This window comes from Sminthopsis crassicaudata, chromosome X (assembly GCF_048593235.1).
Source record: "Sminthopsis crassicaudata isolate SCR6 chromosome X, ASM4859323v1, whole genome shotgun sequence".
NCBI lineage: Eukaryota > Metazoa > Chordata > Mammalia > Dasyuromorphia > Dasyuridae > Sminthopsis > Sminthopsis crassicaudata.
This window is the reverse complement of record NC_133623.1, coordinates 82,586,138-82,606,766: the sequence shown is the minus strand read 5'-3', so window position 1 is coordinate 82,606,766 and position 20,629 is coordinate 82,586,138. Positions and strand designations below refer to the sequence as shown.

At 51.8% G+C, this 20,629-nt stretch overlaps 1 protein-coding gene across 1 annotated transcript in view; it reads left to right on the top strand.

Annotated features, from left to right (window-relative positions):
- Positions 1 to 16,041, top strand: part of LOC141548493 (dynamin-1-like protein) — a 17,171-nt gene extending 1,130 nt beyond the window's left edge. Inside the window, exons 3-18 of the mRNA XM_074277433.1 lie at positions 253 to 400; positions 822 to 868; positions 1,104 to 1,175; positions 1,254 to 1,340; positions 2,737 to 2,899; positions 3,435 to 3,555; positions 6,397 to 6,528; positions 6,612 to 6,818; positions 8,299 to 8,419; positions 9,486 to 9,641; positions 9,799 to 9,888; positions 10,544 to 10,642; positions 11,576 to 11,731; positions 14,580 to 14,692; positions 15,162 to 15,321; positions 15,424 to 16,041. Coding sequence (XP_074133534.1) covers positions 253 to 400; positions 822 to 868; positions 1,104 to 1,175; positions 1,254 to 1,340; positions 2,737 to 2,899; positions 3,435 to 3,555; positions 6,397 to 6,528; positions 6,612 to 6,818; positions 8,299 to 8,419; positions 9,486 to 9,641; positions 9,799 to 9,888; positions 10,544 to 10,642; positions 11,576 to 11,731; positions 14,580 to 14,692; positions 15,162 to 15,321; positions 15,424 to 15,480 — 1,929 coding nt within the window. The 3' untranslated portion in view covers positions 15,481 to 16,041. The remainder of the gene's footprint in view (positions 1 to 252; positions 401 to 821; positions 869 to 1,103; positions 1,176 to 1,253; positions 1,341 to 2,736; positions 2,900 to 3,434; positions 3,556 to 6,396; positions 6,529 to 6,611; positions 6,819 to 8,298; positions 8,420 to 9,485; positions 9,642 to 9,798; positions 9,889 to 10,543; positions 10,643 to 11,575; positions 11,732 to 14,579; positions 14,693 to 15,161; positions 15,322 to 15,423) is intronic.
- The last annotated feature ends 4,588 nt before the right edge of the window (positions 16,042 to 20,629 follow it).

The following is a 20,629-nucleotide window of genomic DNA, read 5'->3' as shown; positions in this document are numbered from 1 at the left end:
AACCAACCTCACTTTCCCCGTGACAGGAGCGAGCCCAGAGAAAGGGATCCAGAGAGGCAGAGGGAGGACGGGAAGCCGGCCCCCGAATGCAATGCCTGCTCCTCCTGCTGCACCCTACTAGGTTCCTGTGCTTAACCTGAGATGGCCGAGTCAGGCGTGCTTGGGGGGGCCAGGCTCAGAGGGGAAGGGGCCAGGGGGAGGCCCCTTCCCAGAAGGCCCCGAGCCCCACCTTCGGCCCTGTTGTTATTACAGAGCAGTGGAAAGAGCTCGGTTGTGGAAAGCATTGTGGGCCGGGACTTCCTTCCAAAGGGTTCCGGAATCATGACTCGCAGGCCCCTGATCCTTCAACTGGTGCACGTAGCCTCCCTGGAGGAGCGGCAGGCCACATCCCCAGAGACATGTGAGCATCAGGGCAAGGGCCGGGCGGTAGCAGGGAAGGACGGAGCCGGGCCACTGCCGCCGGCTGGCTTGAAGACTTGAGCCGGCCAGAATGTACCTCCTGAAGGGGACCTGCCCCCAAGCCCTGCAGGCTCCGGCTTCACAGCTGGAAGGGCCCTTGCTCCTGGTACAGAGGAGGCCCAGACGTGGGGAGTGGCTTCCCTGAGCACCAAGGTGGTGCTGGAGGCAGGCATGGGAACCCAGGTCTCTGATTCCAGCTGCAGCATCCCTGCTGCTCCACCACAGGGGTGCTGGGTCTGGGACCGGGGCCAGAAATGGCCCTGCCCTGGGCAAGTGGCCCTTCATCCCATTCTCCTCCCCTCAGGAGCGGATTGGTAATGGCAACGAGGGGGTGACCCTCCCCTTTCTTCCTGTCCCCACAGATATCCAAGCAGAGGAATGGGCCACTTTCCTGCACAACAGACAAAAGGTATCCCAACCGCCCCCGCTCGGCCCGTTTGCCAGACTGGGTCGGTGCTGGGAAGCTTCCTCTTCTCCCTTTGGACAGCACCGCTTCCTGCCTCACCCCCAAGCCCCCTGGCTACCTGGACTTCCCGGACTGATGCTGCCCCGGCCCAGGGTTGGGTGGGGGCAGAGCTCATGATCCTTGTGGAGTCACCCTAACTGGCAACCTTTAGGAAGGGATCATTCTCTTTCCTCTCCAGATCTTTACAGATTATCATGAAATCCAGAAGGAAATTTCTAATGAGACAGAGCGGATCACCGGGACTAATAAGGTGAGCACGGGTGGCCCCACCCCTGGTGGCCCCCCCCGGCCAGGTGCAGTGCAGCTGACCTTGACTCTCCTCCTGCAGGCCATCAGTCTTGCCCCCCTGTACCTGAAGATCTACTCCTCAAAAGTGCTCAATTTGACTCTGATTGACTTGCCTGGATTGACCAAGGTATGTTCACTCGGGGATCTCCTCAGTTCCCAGAGCTCGGAGGCTCCTCTGGCTGCTGATGGCTCAGTCTCCCATCTCTGCTGCCTTCCCCACTGGATCGGGGCCCAAGTCCGCCAACAGGGCAGCCATGTCCCCTTTCCCCCACATCCCCTCCACGTTCATCATGATCACTTCCGGGCATTTTAGCCCATCTGAGAAGTGGCAGTGGGCACCTCCGACTTGTCTCCATTTGCATTTCTCGGCTCACTAGGGATTTAGAGCATTTTTTCATCCGACTGGGAATAGCTCAAATTCCTTTACCTGAACGTTGTCCACTTAGACCCTTGGATCACTTCTCAGCTGGGGAAGGGCGAGAATCTGGGTCAATTGGACTCACTTCTGTCTGTATTGGAGAAATGAGGCCTTTCTCAGAGACGCCGGCGGGAAAATGCTTTCCCCGCTTCTGCTTCCCTTCTACTCTTGGCTGTGTTGAATGTGGGGAGTCTTCCACATGTCCTCCTCCTCATTCCAGTGGTTTTCCTTTGTCGACAACCTTCTCCGTCTCCTGCATGTGCAGTGTTCATTGTCTGTTTGTCTGCATGCTGTCTTGCCCACTACACTGGGAGGTCCTTGAAGACACTGCCTCATGGCTTTTTCTGTTCCTAGCTTAGTCTCCTACCTGGCACATAGTAGGCACTTAAGAAGAATCTTCCTCCCTCCCTCCCTCCCTCCCTTCCTCCCTCCCTCCCTCCCTCCCTTCCTCCCTCCCTCCCTCCCTCCCTCACTTCTTTCCTTCCTTCCTTCCTTCCTCCCTTCCTTCATTCCTTCCTTCCATCCTTCCTTCCTTCCTTCCTTCCTCTCTTCTTTCCTTTCTCCCTTCCTTCCTTCTTTCTTCCTTCCTCCCTCCATCCCTTTTTCCCTCCCTCCCTCCCTCCCTCCCTCCCTCCCTTCCTTCCCATGGTAAGGCCATTGGGCTTGAATGACTTGCCTAGGGTGTCACTGCTACTTCAGGTCAGGTATCTGAGGCAGACTGGAACTCCGGTTCCCCTGACCCCACTGGACACCCAGCTGGCCCGCCCATGTTTGTTGGCTGATTGACTGGGGCCGAGATGCCAGAAGCCACAATAGTCCTTTTCTCCTCCCCTTCCTCCTTGGAGTGGTGTTAACAATGCCATCCCTGCTGGGCGTCCATCATGGCTTAATTCCTTTCTTTCTCCCTTCCCCCTCCCTGAGAAAGCTCCAGGAGGGAGGATTGTTCTGTTTGGGTCTGAGCTTAGGCATGACCTCTTGACCTTTCCCAGCTGCCCTTTACCTTGCCCTTGCCCATCCTCTTTGGCTGGTCATGGCTATCCCTGGGGCCTATCGGGGTTCCCAAGAGCAGCCGGGGCTTTTTGTGAGCTTTATCTCCTCCTGACAGGTTCCCGTGGGGGACCAACCCCCCGACATCGAGGTGCTGGTCAGAGACCTGAATCTGTCCTACCTCATTAAGCCCAGCTGCCTCATCCTGGCTGTCACTGCTGCCAACACAGACATGTCCACTTCGGAATCCTTGAAACTTGCCCGGGAGGTGGATCCTGATGGTACGGGGCTGCTGGGAGCACTTGTGTGGATACGGGGAGGAGGGCCGGCAGTGCTGGGGGGAGGCCGCCTGGCTGGGCCAGTAACTGCATGGCCTTGACTAAGGCATTGGCCTTATTTCCCTTAGGCAACATGGTGTCTGGACTGGGTGGGCTACTTAGGCCTTCTTTCAGCTTTCTGATGGAAGGCCTGGCCCTGAGCCTGAAATTTTCCTTTGCCGGACATCAGTATCCTTACTAGGAAAGGACGCCAGGGGAGGGCGCCACTGCTTTTCCCCCTTTTAGGCCTGTTGACTCCTGTCTTTGGGGCCAAGAACTCTGCTCGCCCTCCCACTCCCTCACAAACCCTTTCCTGTGACCCTCCCCATCTGGCGTAGCCTCAGCCACGAATGTTAGGGCCACTTTGGGGTCAGAGGAATCCAGTTCTCCCCAGGCAGCTCGTGCATGGCACAGAGAGCCCCCTAAAAGCCACCCAAAATCACTAACTCTGCCTCCGGACCTTGGGCTGAAGCCGTTCTCAGCTCTTCCCCCTTCTTAGGACGCAGAACCTTGGCAGTGATCACTAAGCTGGACCTCATGGATGCTGGGACAGATGCGATGGATGTGCTGATGGGCCGAGTCATCCCCGTGAAGCTGGGCATTATTGGGGTGGTGAATCGGTGAGTGGAGCTCTCTCGGTCGTCCCCCTGAAGTGGCGCCCGGCAGCAGGGAGGGGGGGAGGGGGAGACCGCAGCCGGGAGAAGGGAGCACAGTGACATCGAAACCCACTGACTCACAAACAGGCAAGCTTCTGAGGCCTTTGGGGGTTTTGTGAGTTCACCAGTGAGGTGAGTTCACTTCTTCTCCAAAGTCCAAAGCAGCAGAGTAATCTCTACAATGACAAGCAGAAGCAAAACCCGTAAAGGGACGGAGGCTAGGCTTGGAGCAGATGCACCCTTCTCCCTTATAAACATTTTACCATTGGCTTTGACTTGTACATCAGGGTCATTTTCCAATCCCAGATGAACCCTTCCTTGAAATGAGAAAGAGCTCATCAAAAAGCAACCCACATCTGAGCCAGAGCCCGGCATTCGGGGTTCCCCTTCTCCCAAGGGCCAGAGGCTTCTCTTCTCTGCGGCCAAGATCCGTCCTTGGAGCGGCTCCTCCTTTGGCTTGGCTCGCTTTCCTTTCGATGATTTTAGTCCCTTTTCGCTGTGCTTGCTTCACATATACCAGGCTTCCAGAGTTCTCTAGGTTCCTCCAATCCGCGGTCGTTCCACCCTCATTCACTAAAGGCCGCACCATGCCACGTCACTTTGTTCAGCCATTCTCCCATCTAGGACCACCTGTTTTCGTTGCCAGTTTTTTGTTGCTGGAAAAACTTGGTGACTTTGGAATAAGTGGTAGACCTCTATCGGGAGCGTACCCAAGCAGGGGATTGATGTCACAGCACATGAACAGTTCGTTAACGTTCCCCTTACAATTCTAGATGGCTTTCCAGAAAGGGCAAACCAGTGTGCAGCTGCACCAGCACTCTGTTGGCCTGCCTGCTTTCCCACAGTGCCTCTAGCTCCTCCTTTTTTCCTTTTCCCTTTTGGCCAGTTGGGCAAAGCTGTCCCACTTGCATTTCTCTCATTAGTCATTTTGAGCCATCTTTCACATGGTTCTTGACTGTGAGTACATGAACTTTACCCTCCCTCCAGGAGACTCCTAGGCCTCTTGCTGGCCTGGTTCCCCTTTCCTTTCTGTCTCCATAGTGGTCTAGCTACTTCCCTTTTGGCTACCATGAGCTGTTGCCTCCCCGGGACGGTTTTCCCGTTCGCTTGCTAAGGAATAGTGCAGTCTCCAGGCACTTTGCCCATGTCCCTGCCCGTGGAAGGGAGCACATCCTTGGAGCTTGATGAGAACAGACCAAAAGGGCCCTTCTAGACTACCTCCCTTCTTTTGGTCCCTCCATCACAGTGGAGGAAAGGCCATTAGTAGCTGGGTGCCGGTTGTGGGAAGCAGCATTGACCCAGAGGAGAAATGAAGCAACGTCCGTCCTTCCTTCTCTTGGCCCTGTGGGAGACCGTCTGTGCAGAACGTTGCACTTGTAGTCTGACGCCACAGCTTGAGTTTTCCTTTTTCAAAAGAAGGCTCATTGGTAGAGACGGTGTCATCTCTAAAAGGACATAACGTGACAAGAAAAGATGTCAAAAAAACGAGATTCTTTTTTTATTATGGCTTTTTATTTACAAGGTATATGCAGGGGTAATTTGTCAGCTTTGACAATTGCAAAACCTCTTCCAACTTTTCCCCTCTTTCCCCCCACCCCCTCACCCAGATGGCAGGCAGACCAATCAATAGATGTTAAATATGTTAAAGGATATGATAAATACATGTACACATGTCCATACATTTATTTTGCTGCACAAGAAGAAGTGGACTTTGAAACAATGTAAAGGAAATCAAAAATGCAGGCAGAGAAAAACAGAGGGATTGGAAATGCTATGTAGTGGTTCACACTCATTTCCCAGAGGTCTGTTACTGGGTGTAGCCGCTTCTATTCATTATTGAACAAATGGAACTGATTTGGATTCTCTCATCATTGAAGAGAGCCACGTCCAGTACAATTGATCATAAGGTAGTCTTATTGCTGAAGTGCATAATGATCTCCTGGTCCTGCTCATTTCACTCAGCAACAGTTGATTTAAGTCTCTCCAGGTCTCTCTGTATTCCTCCTGCTGGTCATTTCTTACAGAGCAATAATATTCCATAACATTCCCATACCACAGTTTATTCAGCCATTCTCCAGTTGATTTGCATCCACTCAGTTTCCAGTTCCTGGCCACTACAAAGAGGGCTGCCACAAACATTTTGGCACATAGAGGTCCTTTTCCTTCCTTTAAGATCTCTTTGGGATATAAGCCCAGTAGAAACACTGCTGGATCACATTATGCACAATTTGATAACTTTTTGAGCATAGTTCCAAATGGCTCTCCAGAATGGCTGGGTGTATTCACAATTCCACCAACAATGTATCAGTGTCCCAGTTTTCCCACATCCCCTCCAGCATTCATCATTATCTTTATTCTAGCCAATCTGACAGGTGTGTAGTGGTATCTCAGAGTTGTCTTAATTTGCATTTCTCTGATCAGTAGTGATTTGGAACACTCTTTCATATGAGTGGAAATAGTTTCAAATTCATGATCTCAGAATTGTCTGTTCATATCCTTTGAACATTTATCTGTTAGAGAATGGCTTGATTTCTTATAAATTAGAGTCAATTCTCTATATATTGTGGAAATGAGGCCTTTATCAGAACCTTTGACTGGAAAAATGTTTTCCCAGTTTATTGTAAAACGGGATTCTTTTACAAATTCATTAATAGCTCCAGGAAAAGGCATCTTTCTAAGGAGGCATGTGTTGCATGGACGCATTAAGCTGTTATTTCCACACCTCCTCCCATTCCTCAGAATCTTGTTTCCATACTCTACTACTGACCTGCATAACCCCAGACTGAAACTTGATGCTTTTCACAGGAACCCACATGACCTCAAAACCAACAAGAGTATCTGTGAGGCGCTGTATGATGAGCAGGCCTTCTTGCAGAAGAAATACCCATCCCTGGCCAGCCAGAATGGAACACGCTTTCTTGCCAAGACACTCAACAGGTGCCTTGAGGGCGGTTGGGGCAGCCCGGGGGTCGTGCTGAAGAGTTCCCAGGAGTCACTTGGGCTTATGCTCCGTGCCTTAGGCTTTTCATGTACCACATCCGAGACTGCCTGCCTGAACTAAAGACACGTGTGAATGTGCTGACGACCCAGTACCAGTCCGTGCTGCAAAGCTATGGGCAGCCTGTTCAAGACCACAATGCCACTCTCCTGCAGATCATCACCAAGTTTTCCACTGAATACTGCAGCACCATTGAAGGAACAGCAAAGAATATTGAGACCTCCGAACTGTGAGTTTCGGGAAGGGTTGGCTGTTGCTTGGGGGAGCGAGCAGAAGATACAAAGGGCCATGGGACGGGAAATTTCTTAGGATAATGCCCAGAGAGCTTGGCCAGTTATTTGGAAGTTGGGCAGCGGCTCGGGATAATATAAAGCAGTAGAAATTCACCTCGAGACTTCACAGAAAACCCCAAAGGGGATTATGAAGAGTTGGCCATGGGGAATGACTGAACCCAAAAGCTCCATGGGGGGGAAAGGATTGTTGGGGGGTTGAATTAAGGTTGTCAGACCCCTGTCCCCCAGTGCTTCTGGTCTTAGAAGGCTGCGGGGGCCACGCTTCCCTCCAAGGTCTAGGGGTCATTCTCCAAAAAGCCCAAGCAGCAGTTAGTGGGTGAACAAGGACTTTATTGTTAAGGGTTTACTAGGTGCCAGGCCCAGTGCTACAGGCTTAGTAAACCTGCAAACCACAAAGACGGGCAAGCTCAGAGGGCTCCTGTTCTGATTGGGGAGGGCAGGGAGGAGTCTAGACACAATCAGGCACTAAGAGGCAGAGAGAATAGACGTGAGGTACGCTGGAGAGCAAGGCCTTACTTAGCAGCTGTGAAGTGGGAGGATTGGCGCCCAGCCTGGAAGGAAGCACGGGGAAGGTCGGCCACGAAGCTCCCTCTCACCTTGCCGGGATGGTATATGGCGCTTGTTGTGGAGCTGTGAGCGCTCTGTGCGATTCTCTGTCCCGCAGCACACCACGGCTGCCCGTGGGGTTCTCTTGGCAAAGTTACAAAGGGCTGAACATTTCCTTCTCCAGGGGATTCAGACAAACTGAGGGAAATGCTCAGGGTCCCTCAGCCAGTAAGGGCCTGAGGCCAGATTTGAACTTGGGACCTCCTGACTCCAGGCCCAGCTCTCTGTCCACTGCAGCACCCCCTAGCTGCTTCCTGATGCTTCCTGGAGCCGGAGAAATGGGACCAGCTGGCAGATGGGAAATGGAAAGAGCTGGGAGATGGGAAAGGGGAAGAGCTGGAAGATGGGAAAGGGGAAGAGCTGGAAGATGGGAAAGGGGAAGAGCTGGAAGATGGGAAAGGGGAAGAGCTGGGAGATGGGAAAGGGGAAGAGCTGGAAGATGGGAAATGGGAAGAGATGGGAGATGGGAAATGGAAAGAGCTGGGAGATGGGAGATGGGAAGAGCTGGGAGATGGGAAGATCTGGGAAAGCTCCTTAAAGAGGAGCTAGGCACTGAGTTTTTGGGAAATAGGGAAAGTAAGGCCCAGCAAGGCAAACAGCTGGCTGGAGAAAGTTCACAGTGAGTGACTTGTACAAGGAAGGTGAGGGCGAGAACCTTGACCAGCCGTGCCTTGTGTGTGCTTTTTTCTGTTTCCCAGTTCTCTTCCTGTTTCTGTATCTGACTGGTCCGAGGAAGGGATGGGGAGGGTAGGGCTTGGGATCGGCCATGGGCCAGGCGCCTCCCTGATGCTTCACTTCTCATCCCCCCAGCTGTGGTGGTGCTCGCATTTGCTACATCTTTCACGAGATCTTCTGCCGGACTCTGGAATCCATCGATCCCCTGGCCGGACTCAGCGTCCTGGACATCTTGACCGCCATCCGAAATGCCACGGTAGCAGATGCCCCCTTCACAGCCTCCTTCCCCATTCCCATCCATTCTTCCCCGGTTTGCTGTTGTTTCTGACGGTCTGTCTCGCCATTTGGGAAAACGTCCCTTTGTCAGAAGGCCGTGGTCAGCCAAAGGTACCCAGGCCCACTTCTGGGAAGGTGTTTGAGGTTACACAGCTGGTCAGTGGCTGAGCAGGTGTAGAAGCCAAGTCCTCCTGCCCCTTGGCAGCAGCTCTGTTCCTCTGGCCAGTCCCTCTCTGGGACGCATCTCTGAGAAGAGCCTTGACTGCTTGCATTGACTTGTTTGCAGCGGCTTTTCTGGGGAGCAGGCCCTGGGCCTTTGGGGGAGAGGGCAGAGAGGGGGAATTCCTGGGAACAGGCAGGAGGAGAGTGTCAGCCTGAGGATCAGGAGCCCCTGGAGCCGTGAATCAGCTGGTGTGAACCGTCCAGCACCGGTTATCTCCAAGCACGGCAGGCACTGTGCTAGGCCCGGGGAGAACGGGCAAGCGACCCCAGAGAAGCTCCAGTTCAAATCTTGGCATCATGTCTGTGGCCGTGGCCTTCACTGTGGACTTGCAGGCAGAATAACCCTGATAGAAGTCCTCGCGTTCATAGAAGGCTAGGACACGGGCAAAGCATGAGTGAGGGAGGGCAAGGGACCAGCAGGGAGAAAGATGAGTTTCAGTGGAGTGGGAGGAATGGGCGTTTCCCGGGAGACAAGAGGTGGTGATCATTGAAAGACCTTCGCCCGGGGCCTTGGCCTCCCAAGCTGAGGGTGAGCCCAGGGAGGGCAGGAGTCAAGCTGCACCATGGCCCTGCTTCTGCTGACCCCCCGCCCCGCCCCCAATTTAAGCATGTAAGGATGCTGGAATCAGAAGCTGAAAAGGAGATGCTAAAGCCCCAGTAACCTCCCGCCCTCTTCCCATCTTGTTCCCTCACTGCTCTCCCTGGCAGAGAATGGGCCTGGAGAGCTCCCACTCACAGGTTGGGAGGGCCACGCCGGGGCTGGCCAGCTTCCTCCAGACCCAGGGTCCTGAAGCTGAGCCCGCCTGTGCTGCTTTCCCCCCCAGGGGCCTCGCCCAGCCCTCTTCATCCCGGAGGTCTCCTTTGAGCTGCTAGTAAAGAGACAGATTAAGAGGCTGGAGGAGCCGAGCCTCCGCTGCGTGGAGCTGGTGCATGAGGAGCTTCAGAGGGTCATCCAGCACTGCTCCACTTATAACACCCAGGTGAGGGGGCAGAGGAGAGGCAAGGGGAAGGGCCCAGAGCAGGAGCCAGTTCCCCGGCCTCTGCTGGGTGAAGGGGGCGGGGGCCTCGGGCTCGGTTGGGAGGGAGGCAGCAGCCTGCCTGCCACCTCCTGGGTCTCATGAGCTCGGCCCTTCTCAGGAGCTGCTGCGCTTTCCCAAGCTACACGAGGCCATCGTGGAGGTCGTGACCGCTCTCCTGAAAAAGAGGTTACCCATAACCAATGAAATGGTAAAACCCAAGGCGGTACTCTGGGAAACAGCTGCCCTCGGGGAAAATGACGCCCCCTGGGCCCGAGGGACACACTGAGCCCAGAACGTCCAGTCTGCCCAAGCTCGTAATAGCCCGGACAGGGCGTTGGCGGCAGTGCTAGCAGCCGGTTTAAGGCTTGGTCGGGAGAAGGAAGGGGAAGGGAGAAAGCAGGGCTAGGGAAGGGCACAGGCCGCTGTGGCACTTTAGCTAGGGGTTCAAGGGACAAAGAGCTAGCCGAGCCTCTGCCCAGCATCACTTCCAGGGTAAGCTCCACGGATGCTGGCAAATACGCCGTCCCCGGCAAATGGTCGACTGAAGACATACCCGGGAGGCCGTGCTGCTCTTGGGACAGCCTGTGGTCAGAGACTCACAGCAGGAGGGCGGGGCCTTGGGGGCAGAGGCCAAACAAGACAAGGACAGGATCCTGTTCAGTCCAGAGAGAAAGTGATGAGAGAATGACAGAGGGCTCGTGGGGGAACCCAGACTTCTCCGATTTGACTGTCGCTGCCCCTGGTCCAGGCAGGTGACGTGGCTCCCGCCTCTGTTCCCCCAACCCAACGAGCCAATAGAAAGAGGGGAGGGGGGGACGAGTGAGACGGGACAGCTCCTGCACCTTCATTGCCTTCTCTTGCAGGTTCACAACCTCATGGCCATTGAGCTAGCCTACATCAACACCAAGCACCCAGATTTGGTCGATATGGCTTTTGTGTCTCCGTCCATCAGCATTCCCAAGGTACTTGGGGGGGGGGATCGCCCAGCAGGCCCTTCCCGCCATCCCGGCGAAACGGGTGTCAGTGGCCATCCAGAGCGGCCTCGTGGCGGGCTAGGCCGAGGGCTGAAGTTGAAGTCAGAGGATCTGAGTTCAAGTGCGGGCTCTGGCCCCGTTTCCTCCTCTCAGATGGGGGGAATTGAACCCGATGCTTCTCTGAGCAAGGGCACCTCCAGGCTTCCCACTGTGTGAGCCTGTAAAGAGGGACCGGGCCCAAAGGCCGACTGGGACGGGGAGGTCGTCCTGCTGACCTGGCTCGGCTCGGTCGGGGCGCGGCTCGGTCACGGCATCCCCGAACGTGGAGACGCCGAGGAAGCTCCCGACCCCCTCCCTGGATCGCCCCTTTGCTCAGCACAGGAGCTTTTGTTGACATCCCCCTTCTGAGACTCAGCTGCTCGGCCTCCATGTAAATTGTGGTGTGGCCGGGCTTCCATTTAGAGACCAACTAAAAAACGGAGCGATTCCTCTGGGAAGGAAGAGGGATGGTGCAGTGCATGATGGGAAGCTGTGGATGTGTGAAAGTGGTTGCAGGGGGTGCCGAACTCCGCTTGGGCTGGAACAGAGGCCACTTTGTGCTAGCGTCTAAAATCCATGATGCCCAATGGTCCCAGAGCTGCATTGTACCTCTCTGCCAGGTGATTCTGACTTGCAAAATGAGAGACAATGCTGCTGTGACCCCAGAGGACAGAGCTGGTAGCTCAAGGTTCCCCTCCTTTCGGGCACGTGAGGTGGGCATCTTTCACGTCCCTGTCCCACCCACTGTTTTAGAAGTCCGCCAGGCTGCTGAAGTCAGGTTTCTGCACGCGCCTCACCCTGATGCGCCGGCACTCCTGGCGACGGGCACGCATATTGAATATTGCCACGTCCTGTCCTTTTCCCTCCCCTTCGTCCTGGCAGAGTGACGCCTACCAGGGCAATGGTCCTAGATGCTGGAAGAGCGAGGGGGACGCGGATGACAGTGTTCCCAAGGAAAGGGAGAACAGCAGATCACCGTCCCAGTTACACGTCTCCCCTGTCACCAGCCAGATACGTGCCATCAACTTCTTAGATGTGGTGAGTGGCATTTGTGTTCAGCGGGGATGGTGGCTTCGCTTCGGGGACTGGAAAGTTCTGTCTGGGCTTGACAGTAATTTCTACCACATGGGACAGCCTAACTCGGGGTCTCACACTAAGCCACTGCTGAGACCTAGGTCACTGGGTTCCCTTTTCCCAGGAGTTGCTCAGCAAAGCGGGTCTGCCTCAGAAAGGACCCCAAGACAGTAGCACCAAAATCGAGCAGAGCGTTTTGCTAAAGTCTGGGCCCAAAAGGCTCCAGCCCCCTGACTTTGGGTCCCTCCTCTTTGCCTCTGATGTCCGTACTGTGCTCAGCTTCCCTTGGACTTGCCTCTGGTAGCCAGAAGCAGAGCCCTCTGCTCTTGGGCCTGCAGAGCGCACTGCTTGAGGGTGCCCGCCAAGTACCTGGTTCCTTTCTTGCGGGGGAGCACCACCGAGGGATGGGAGTCCTGAGGTGGAGGTCTGGGGGCCGGTTCAGCTTCCCGGCTCATCCCCTTCCGTGGGTCTCTTACTCATCGCTCACATAGACCTAGGGAGCCACCTGCCCGAATCCCAGCAATGGTAGTAGCCGGGATCCAAAGCCCCCCTCCAACGCACTGGCCTTGTTAGTACGCAGACTGAATTACCCAGGAAGCAATGCCCTCCTAGTACTCCTCAGGACAGACACCATGCTCAGTCTGTCCAAGAGGCTGCTGGTACGTTTTAGGGAGACGTTCCTAACCCTGGCCAGGGCGAGAGATTTGTTTGTAGACAAATCAAAACCGGCCAGGGTGCCGACCTTCTCAGTAGGCGCTGGGATTCTGGGGCCGGCCCTTTGTTGAGGTCATCCCACGGGCTTTGGGCGTCCAGGAACAGCACTTTGAAGGGTCACCAGTGGGGACTGGCTTATAGGGAATCTCTTCCAGGGCCCAGACTCCCAGCTAGTGCTGTCAGTTACCTCTGGGAGAAAGCTTTCTCAGCCACGCGATATTCAAGTCCCCTCCACAGGGAGCATGGCGTCACGGGAGAAACTGCACTAGGCATGGGGAGGTTGGAGGACCGGAGCCAAAAGTGCCCTCGTCAGCTCTCTCACCCGGGCTCTGATGGGCGTGAGTCGGGCCGACTACGGGGCCCTCCTTCCAGAGGACTTACGGACGATACGCCACGGCCCTTCTTTCTGTCGGCAAATGACCTGACGGGGTCCCTGCCGTTCCCACGTGCATTGGTCCCTTTGGGGAAAGCGGTTTCAGGACAATGACGAGCACAGAAGCCAGACTGTAGAACTGAGAGTGAGAGGAAAGCACGTGCAGACACCAAGTGTCGAAGGCTTCCTGAAAGACTTTCCCAGAAAGGGGCAGGAGAGGTGCAGGGACGACGGCCTGTGGGGACGGATCAAGGGAAGGGCTTTCGCCAAGGGACATGTTGGAGTGATAGGGAAGCGGCCAGTAGGCAGGGAGAGAGTGGGTGATGGAGGAACCCGTCTGTGGGAGAAGACGGGACGGCAAGCGATGGGGTGACCTCTCACGGACAGAAGTTTGCCTTCCCAAGAGGGGCCACCGCTTCAGTGGGACAGAGCGGAGGAGATCGCCTCACATGGCGTCTGAGGGGCGAGAGAGAGGCAGCTGTCAGGGGGTGACGGTAGTTGTTCCGGGGAAGCAGCAGCCAAGGGTTCCAGAAGCTGAGAGCACGGGAAGAGGGCCATGGAGGTTCGAGGAAGGGGGAAAACATGTGCAGCAAAGGCTGCTTGGGCGAGTGGGGGAACGAGTCCTTGGGAAGATGGGAAAGCATTGCCTTGCTGTGGAGAGGGCCCACTTGAGATTCAGGAGGGTAAAGGTGAATGGACCCCGCCAGCAGGTGGTGTGGGTCTCTGGCTTCCTTCGGCCCCCTTTGAGTAGAAGCAAAGGCATGAGCTGAGGGAAGCGAGCACGCCAGGGCCACGGCTCGGCAGGGCAAGATCAGCGATCGGGGAAAGGGCCCGAGGCTCCTGAGGAGGGTGTGGACTTGAACCCCTTCACCAAAAGGCCCAGATGGGGAAGAGACCCAAGTTCAGCCTGCAGGGGTGATGAGTGGGGAGAGAACTGAGGGTCGGAGGGAGTGAAGATCACGGTAAGGCTCGAGGACATGGCGTGGGCTTCAGAGCAGGGGGGGGGGGTTGGAGTAACAACCAGATTGTGATCGATTAAGGCATTTCCGCGTGCCCGAGCATGGAAGTAGAACGTTTGCGTGGGATGGTAAGAGCTGCTCTAGGCTACGTGCAGCCCAGAGGTAAGGTGGGAAACGTGGAGGCTGAGATTGCAGAGAGCTGCAGTGTGCAGGGGAGTGGGACGGGAAGGTGGCTGAGGACCACGAGGCCACGAGAAGCCATTGTTTCGTCGCCCTTTGAAGGCAGCACGGAAGGTGGGAATGTGAAGGTGATCTCGCCAACCTAAACAGGAGGAAAGGTGCTGTGATGTTCGTGTGAACGGGGAGAAGAGGGGCAGGAAGAGCCCGAGGACTGTGCCAGGGTCCGGGCTGGAGGCCGTGAAGCCTGAACCCTGGGGCTGGTTGCCTTTTGAATGGGTGGGGGATGGGTGGAGAGAGGGAGGGAATCAGAAAGTTCACCCACAAAATACTGGTCCTAGGGGAGCACCTCCTGGCTGTCCCCTCAAACAAGGGGAGAGTCTTGTAGCTCAGGGCACGGAGCTGATACCGCCCCTCCAGAGACTGCCCAGAAGAGTGAGATTCAGCACAGGGAGGGGGCGGCTTGCACCAGAGCCCTCAGCACCTTGGGCCGCCTGTGGGACCCTGGTGCACAGATGCCCGGCCTCATTGTGCTGGAGGACGTGCTTCCTCTTATTGGCCCCCCGTTTTCCTCCTGTGTCCCCCCCAGCCCTTGCCTTCAACTTCTAGAAAGCTGAGTCGCAGAGAGCAACAAGACTGTGAGATAATCCACAGACTGATCCGATCCTACTTCCTTATTGTCCGGAAGAACATCCAGGACAGGTAGGGAGGAGTGTGCTGTGTATCTGCATGTGTATGTGTGCACACACGTGTCTCTGTGTGTTCCTGTGTGCGTCTGCGCATCCGTGTGCACGTAACGGTTCCTCACCAGCTGCTCTCCTGACCCACAATCTGGGCGTGATTAATGGTGAGAAGGAATCGGGGATGGATAGATCTCTACCAGTTGATTCTCTAAAGCAAGTATGGCTGTGTTTGCATTTCCCTTCATGACATCCTTGTGAGAAAAACAAGGGGAGGAACGTCCAAACGGGAAACTGAGGCTCAGAGAAGGCCAATTGTCCACAGGGAGCCGGACGGGAACCCGGGTTACCTGCATCATCAGAACTCCCCGGGAAGGGGAAGTCTTTCTAGGTTTCCTGTGGGCCCCTTGCTCCCTGCTTTAGAGTGTGACCCCCCACCCTGTAAGACTTCCCAGCTAATGCCGGCCTGGTCTCTCTGTCTCCCGACTCAGTGTCCCTAAAACTGTCATGCACTTCCTGGTGAACTATGTCAAAGAGCACCTGCAGAGTGAACTGGTGGGACGGCTGTACAAGGCCCAGCTCCTGGATGTGCTGCTGACTGAGTCCAAAGACATGGCGCAACAGCGCAATGAGGCCGCTTCCATGCTCAAGGTATGGAGCTGCTGATCCTAGTGAGCCCTCTCCTTGCCCCCGCCCTTCCTTAGGGGACTGAGCGATGCTTCCTGGCACCCACAGTTTTCTTTTCTTTCTTAGGTCCTCCAGCAGGCCAACCAGACCATCTCAGAGATCCGAGAGACCCAGCTCTGGTGAATGGCACGCCCCGTGCCCGCTGCCCTGAGTCTGCCGTTGCCTTAGGGGTACAGCTGCCAGCTTAGGGTTTTGCCATCCTCACTCCAGACCCGGCTGTTTCTCTCCTACCTGTCTGTTCTGTGTATTTTCTTCATGATCCAGTTGAACAATTCTGAAAGAGATTATAACATGCAAACTCTCAGGAATATTATAGTGAAATTCCTGAGCTACCAGCTCAGAGAAAATGAGCCAGCAGCCCAAAACAAAAACAAAATCCCCAATCCAGATATCATAGCCCCACAGTCAGGATAATCCAAACCTAGGCCCGAAGGTCTACGGAACCATACTCACCTTTTGAGCCAGAAATACCGCTCCTCCGTCTGTTGGCCAAAAACATGCAAACCAGATCTCTGTACAGAAATGTTTATAGCGGCCCTTGATGGGGTGGCAAAGAATTAGAAATTGTCCATCAGCTGGGAAACTGCTGAACAAGTGCCTGGATCTCATTGTGTAACCATGTCAAATAGCTAGTTTTCTCAAACAAGAGGTGTGTGTGGGGGGGGATATAATTTGGAACTCAAAATTTTAAAAAGAAGAATGTTAAAAAGTGTTTTTGCATGTAATGGGGGGGGGAAGCCAAAATATTAGAGGTTTTTTTTTTTAATGATGCAAAGATTGTTCTTAAATGTGTAAATTTGTTCTGAAGAAGCAACTTTCATTGCCTTCAAATTAAAGATGACTTGTAGGAAATGTTGCAGACTGACTTTTTTATGAATAGTAAATTTAATTAAATTTATTATTCACATACTAGGTTGAATTCTCCTTAAGTATCTTTTTATTATTATTATAGCTTTTTATTTACATGATATATGCATGGGTAATTTTACAACACTGACAACTGCCAAGCCGTTTGTTCCAATTTTTCCCCTCCTTCCCCCAACCCCCCTTCGCCAGATGGCAGGTTGACCAATACATGTTACATATGTTAAAGTATAAATTAAATACGATATATGTATACATGTCCATACAGTTGTTTTGCTGTACAAAAAGAACTGGACTTTGAAATAGTGTAAAATTAGCCTGTGATGGAAATCAAAAATGCAGGTGGACAAAAATAGAGGGATTAGAATTCTATGTAGAGGTTCATAGTCATCTCCCAGAGTTCTTGCACTGTGCATAATTGTTTCAGTTCATTACTGCTCTATTGGAACTGATGTGGTTCATGTCATTGTTGAATAGGGCATGTCCATCAGAATTGATCATCATATAGTATTGTTGTTGAAGTATACAACGATCTACTGGTTCTGCTCATTTCACTCAGCATTAGTTGATGTAAGTCTCTCCAGGCCTTTCTGAAATCACCCTGCTGGCCATTTCTTACAGAACAATAATATTCCACAATATTCATATACCACAATTTATTCAGCCATTCTCCAACTGGTGGTCATCCATTCAGTTTCCACTTTCTGTCCTCTACAAAGACGGCTGCCACAAACGTTCTTGCACATTCAGGTCCCTTTCCCTTCTTTAAGATCTCTTTGGGATATAAGCCCAGTAGTAGCACTGCTGGCTCAAAGGGTATGCACAGTTTGATAACTCGTTGACATAGTTCCAAATTGCTCCCCACAATGGCTGGATGTATTCACAATTCCACCAACAATGTATCACACTGACTTTTTAATGGAAACTTTCTTCTCTGTACCTCTCTTTTTGCACTGTCTGTGTTTTTATGTGGCCTGATATGCAAAAGGGAAAATAACTTTTCTTCAGAAAGAAAGTCTCTCTCTGCCTTCCTACTACTGGTCAGTTTAGGGAGACAGACAAGACACCCAGATAAGAAGAAAGATAAAAAAAAAAAAAAAACAAGAAGAAGCAGAGGAGGAGGAAGAGAACAACAACAGGGAACAAGAGTGATGAAAGAGGATCTCTGTTCCCCATGCATGGCACCATAAAATTGGAGACTAGATTTGTTTTCTCTAGTATAAATTTCCTCATTGTGGCTTGAATGTTTCCCTACGTGCTGAAACAAGGAAGTTAAGTGGTTCAGTGGATAGCGTGTCAGGCCCGGAGTTAAGAAGACCTGAATTTAAATTTGGCCTCAGACATTTTCTAGCTGTGTGGACCTATAGGTTCCCTTTCCTCTTAGTCTCCTTTACCCACTTTACCACTTCCCACTTGATTCTGCTACAAGCCATGATAATAACTGCTCAATAGCAATGCCCTTGTTCTCTTCCTCTTTCTGGGAGTGCACCCCAGGTGCCACCTTTCCAATCCTTCCCACCTTTCAGGTAGGGATTTCTATCCATGTCTCGCCAACATTTAGACATTTCTGTACAACTGATCATTTTGGGCTAAAGGTCTGTTCTCAGATAGGTCCGTTCCCACACACTATTCCCTAGTTTCAACTCTTGCCCCGGCTGATTCAGGCAGTATTTCCTTTTCCTATCTTCTGTCAAATGATGTTTCTCTCCTAAATTCCAGAAACCAGTGCCATTATGAACCTGGGATCAGTTCCTGAGCATTCAGGCTGGCCTTGAGCGACAGGTACCTATGGCCATTGGCTCAGGAGCTGGGGCCCACCACAGATCCAACAATTTGATAAGTTAAAAGTCCTTCCTATATTCTGCATGAGAAAGGGGAACTGGTTCTCATCTCTGGGAGGTAAAGGTCTGGTCTCTGTAACCACCATGATTGTCATGAAGAAATGAGCCCAGGGAGAGCCCCATGAGGTCCAACTATTATTACTCTACCAGGTTAAGGTGGGGCTCCAGGAGGCAAATTTATCAGCTCCCAAACAGGCAACATGGACTAATGTGGCTAATGTAGGGGGAAAGAGAGCAATGAAAAGAATAATACGTAGACAACTACAATACACTGGGATCAGGGATCATGCTCCCATTCATGGAGGCCCCCTTCTCTAATGTAATTTGAGGCCTCCTTTATCTTAGACTGATAAAGGTGGAGCCTCAGGTCCTTTTGTTCTGATATGGTGTGTCCAGCCTCGTTCCTGGGTCCGAATTGCAGTGTACGGGGTTTGTAGCACCTGGCAGGATCCGTCCCAGCATCGAGTCAGCTTCTCATGCTTCTGGGATCGGGTCAACTGCAATCTGGTTTCTATGGACAGGGAAACCTAGGGGGGCATTTCAGCTATCAGCCCTTTTCATTGTACTTCTCAATGTTATACCAGTGACTTCACATCTCTTAAGAAATAAATCCTTTAAATGCAGGGAAACACAATTTGTGAATTGGAAAAGGTTAAAAAGTCCCTGGAAAGTAGGATTTGTGAATTGTAAAAGATAAGGAATTCCCAAGAAAGTAGGATTTGTGAATTGGAAAAAGAAAATAACACTTAAAAAAAAAAAAAAAAGAATTAGTGAAATGGAAAAAAATCCCACAGAGCAAAACAACTCATTTAAATACTCAATTGGACATATGCAAAAAAAAGTTTTAAAAAAGATAATGAAGAAAATAACTCATTAAAAATCAGGATTGAACAAATAGAAATTAATGATTAATTGAGACCCCAACAATCAGTCAAGCAAAACAAAAAAAAAAAAAAAAAGAAAGAAAGAAAGAAAGAAAGAAAAACTGGAGAAAAATGTCAAATATTTACTTGGAAAATCAACAAATTTGGAAAATACTGTGTTTCCCCCGATAATAAGACACTGTCTTATTATTTTTTTGGGACTAAAAAACACCAGAGGGCTTATTTTCAGGGGAGGGCTTATTTTATCCTCCATCATGCCCCTTTTATCCTCCATCATGCCCATTTTAGCCTCCATCATGCCCCTTTTATCCTCCATCATGCCCATTTTAGCCTCCATCATGCCCCTTTTAGCCTCCATCATGCCCCCTGAGTGCTTATTTTATTCTCCATCGCTTACTGAACTTACCGAGTTTTTAGATGGTCCTGTCTCAGCTCTACTCCGCGGCGCTGCTCTCAGTAGCGCCAGCAAGCAAATCACCAGGGAAGAAGAGGATGACGCGCTCACTGCTGCAGCTCTAATTGGATGCAGCTCGGAGCGCGACGTGCGTTTCACCCGGGAGGGGAGGGCGGCGGCGCTGCTTACTGAAGGTACCGCTACACAGCATATAGCGCAGGGGATCACCATGATGACCGTTTTCATAGTAAGTTCGATAGGGCTTCTTTTCGGGGGAGGGCTTATTTTAGCGGAATATTAAAGAGTATGTGGGTGTCTTATTTTCAGGATAGGTCTTATTATCGGGGAAACACGGTAGATCTAGGAGAGATAATCTGAGGATTATTGGACTTCCCAAAAATTATGAGGAGGAAAAAGGCCTAGATTCTATTTTAAAGGAAATCATCAAAGAGAACTGCCCAGAGGTAACAAAACCAGAAGGGAAAGTAGGCATTGAAAGAATTCATCAAACGCCTTCTGAAAAAGACCCTAAACAAAACACTCCATGGAATATTGTGGCCAAACTTCAGAACTATCAGACTAAGGAAAAATCTTGTGAGCAGCCAGGAAAAAGCAATTCAAATATCAATGTGCCACAGTAAGGGTCACTCAAGATCTGGCTGCCTCCACATTAAAGTATCGAAGGCCCTGGAATCTGTTATTCTGAAAAACAAAAGAACTTGGAATGCAGCCAAGAATAAACTACCCAGCTAACCTGAGCATTTTCTTCCATGGAAGGAGATGGACATTTAATGAAACAGATGAATTCCATTTGTTTCTAAAGAAAAAAACCAGATGTAACAAAAAAATTTGATCTCCAACCACAGGACTCAAGAGAAGCAGAAAAGGGTAAAAGGAACTCTTGAGAACTGTATCTCTGTTGTGGATATACAGAAAGTCCACATGTATAATTTGATTTTACTGATATAACATAAAAAAGGGGAAGTAGAAATGGAAAGGGGATGGTGTCAGAAAACAGGAAAACTGGAGATTAAAAAAGGGAAATTACATCCTATGAAGAGGCGAAAACCTCTCATATCTGAGGGAAGTTAGAGACAGGGAGGAACATTGTGTCAATCATACTCTCATCAGAATTGGTTCAAAGAGAAAATAATTGACATATTTGTTTTGCAGAGAATTCTCTTTCACCTCATTAATAGGGGGAGAGGAAAAGGGAAAAGGAAAAGTAATAAGGGAAGGGTACAAGAAATGGGAAGGGATTTAAAAGGAGTGGGGAGGGATACTAAAAA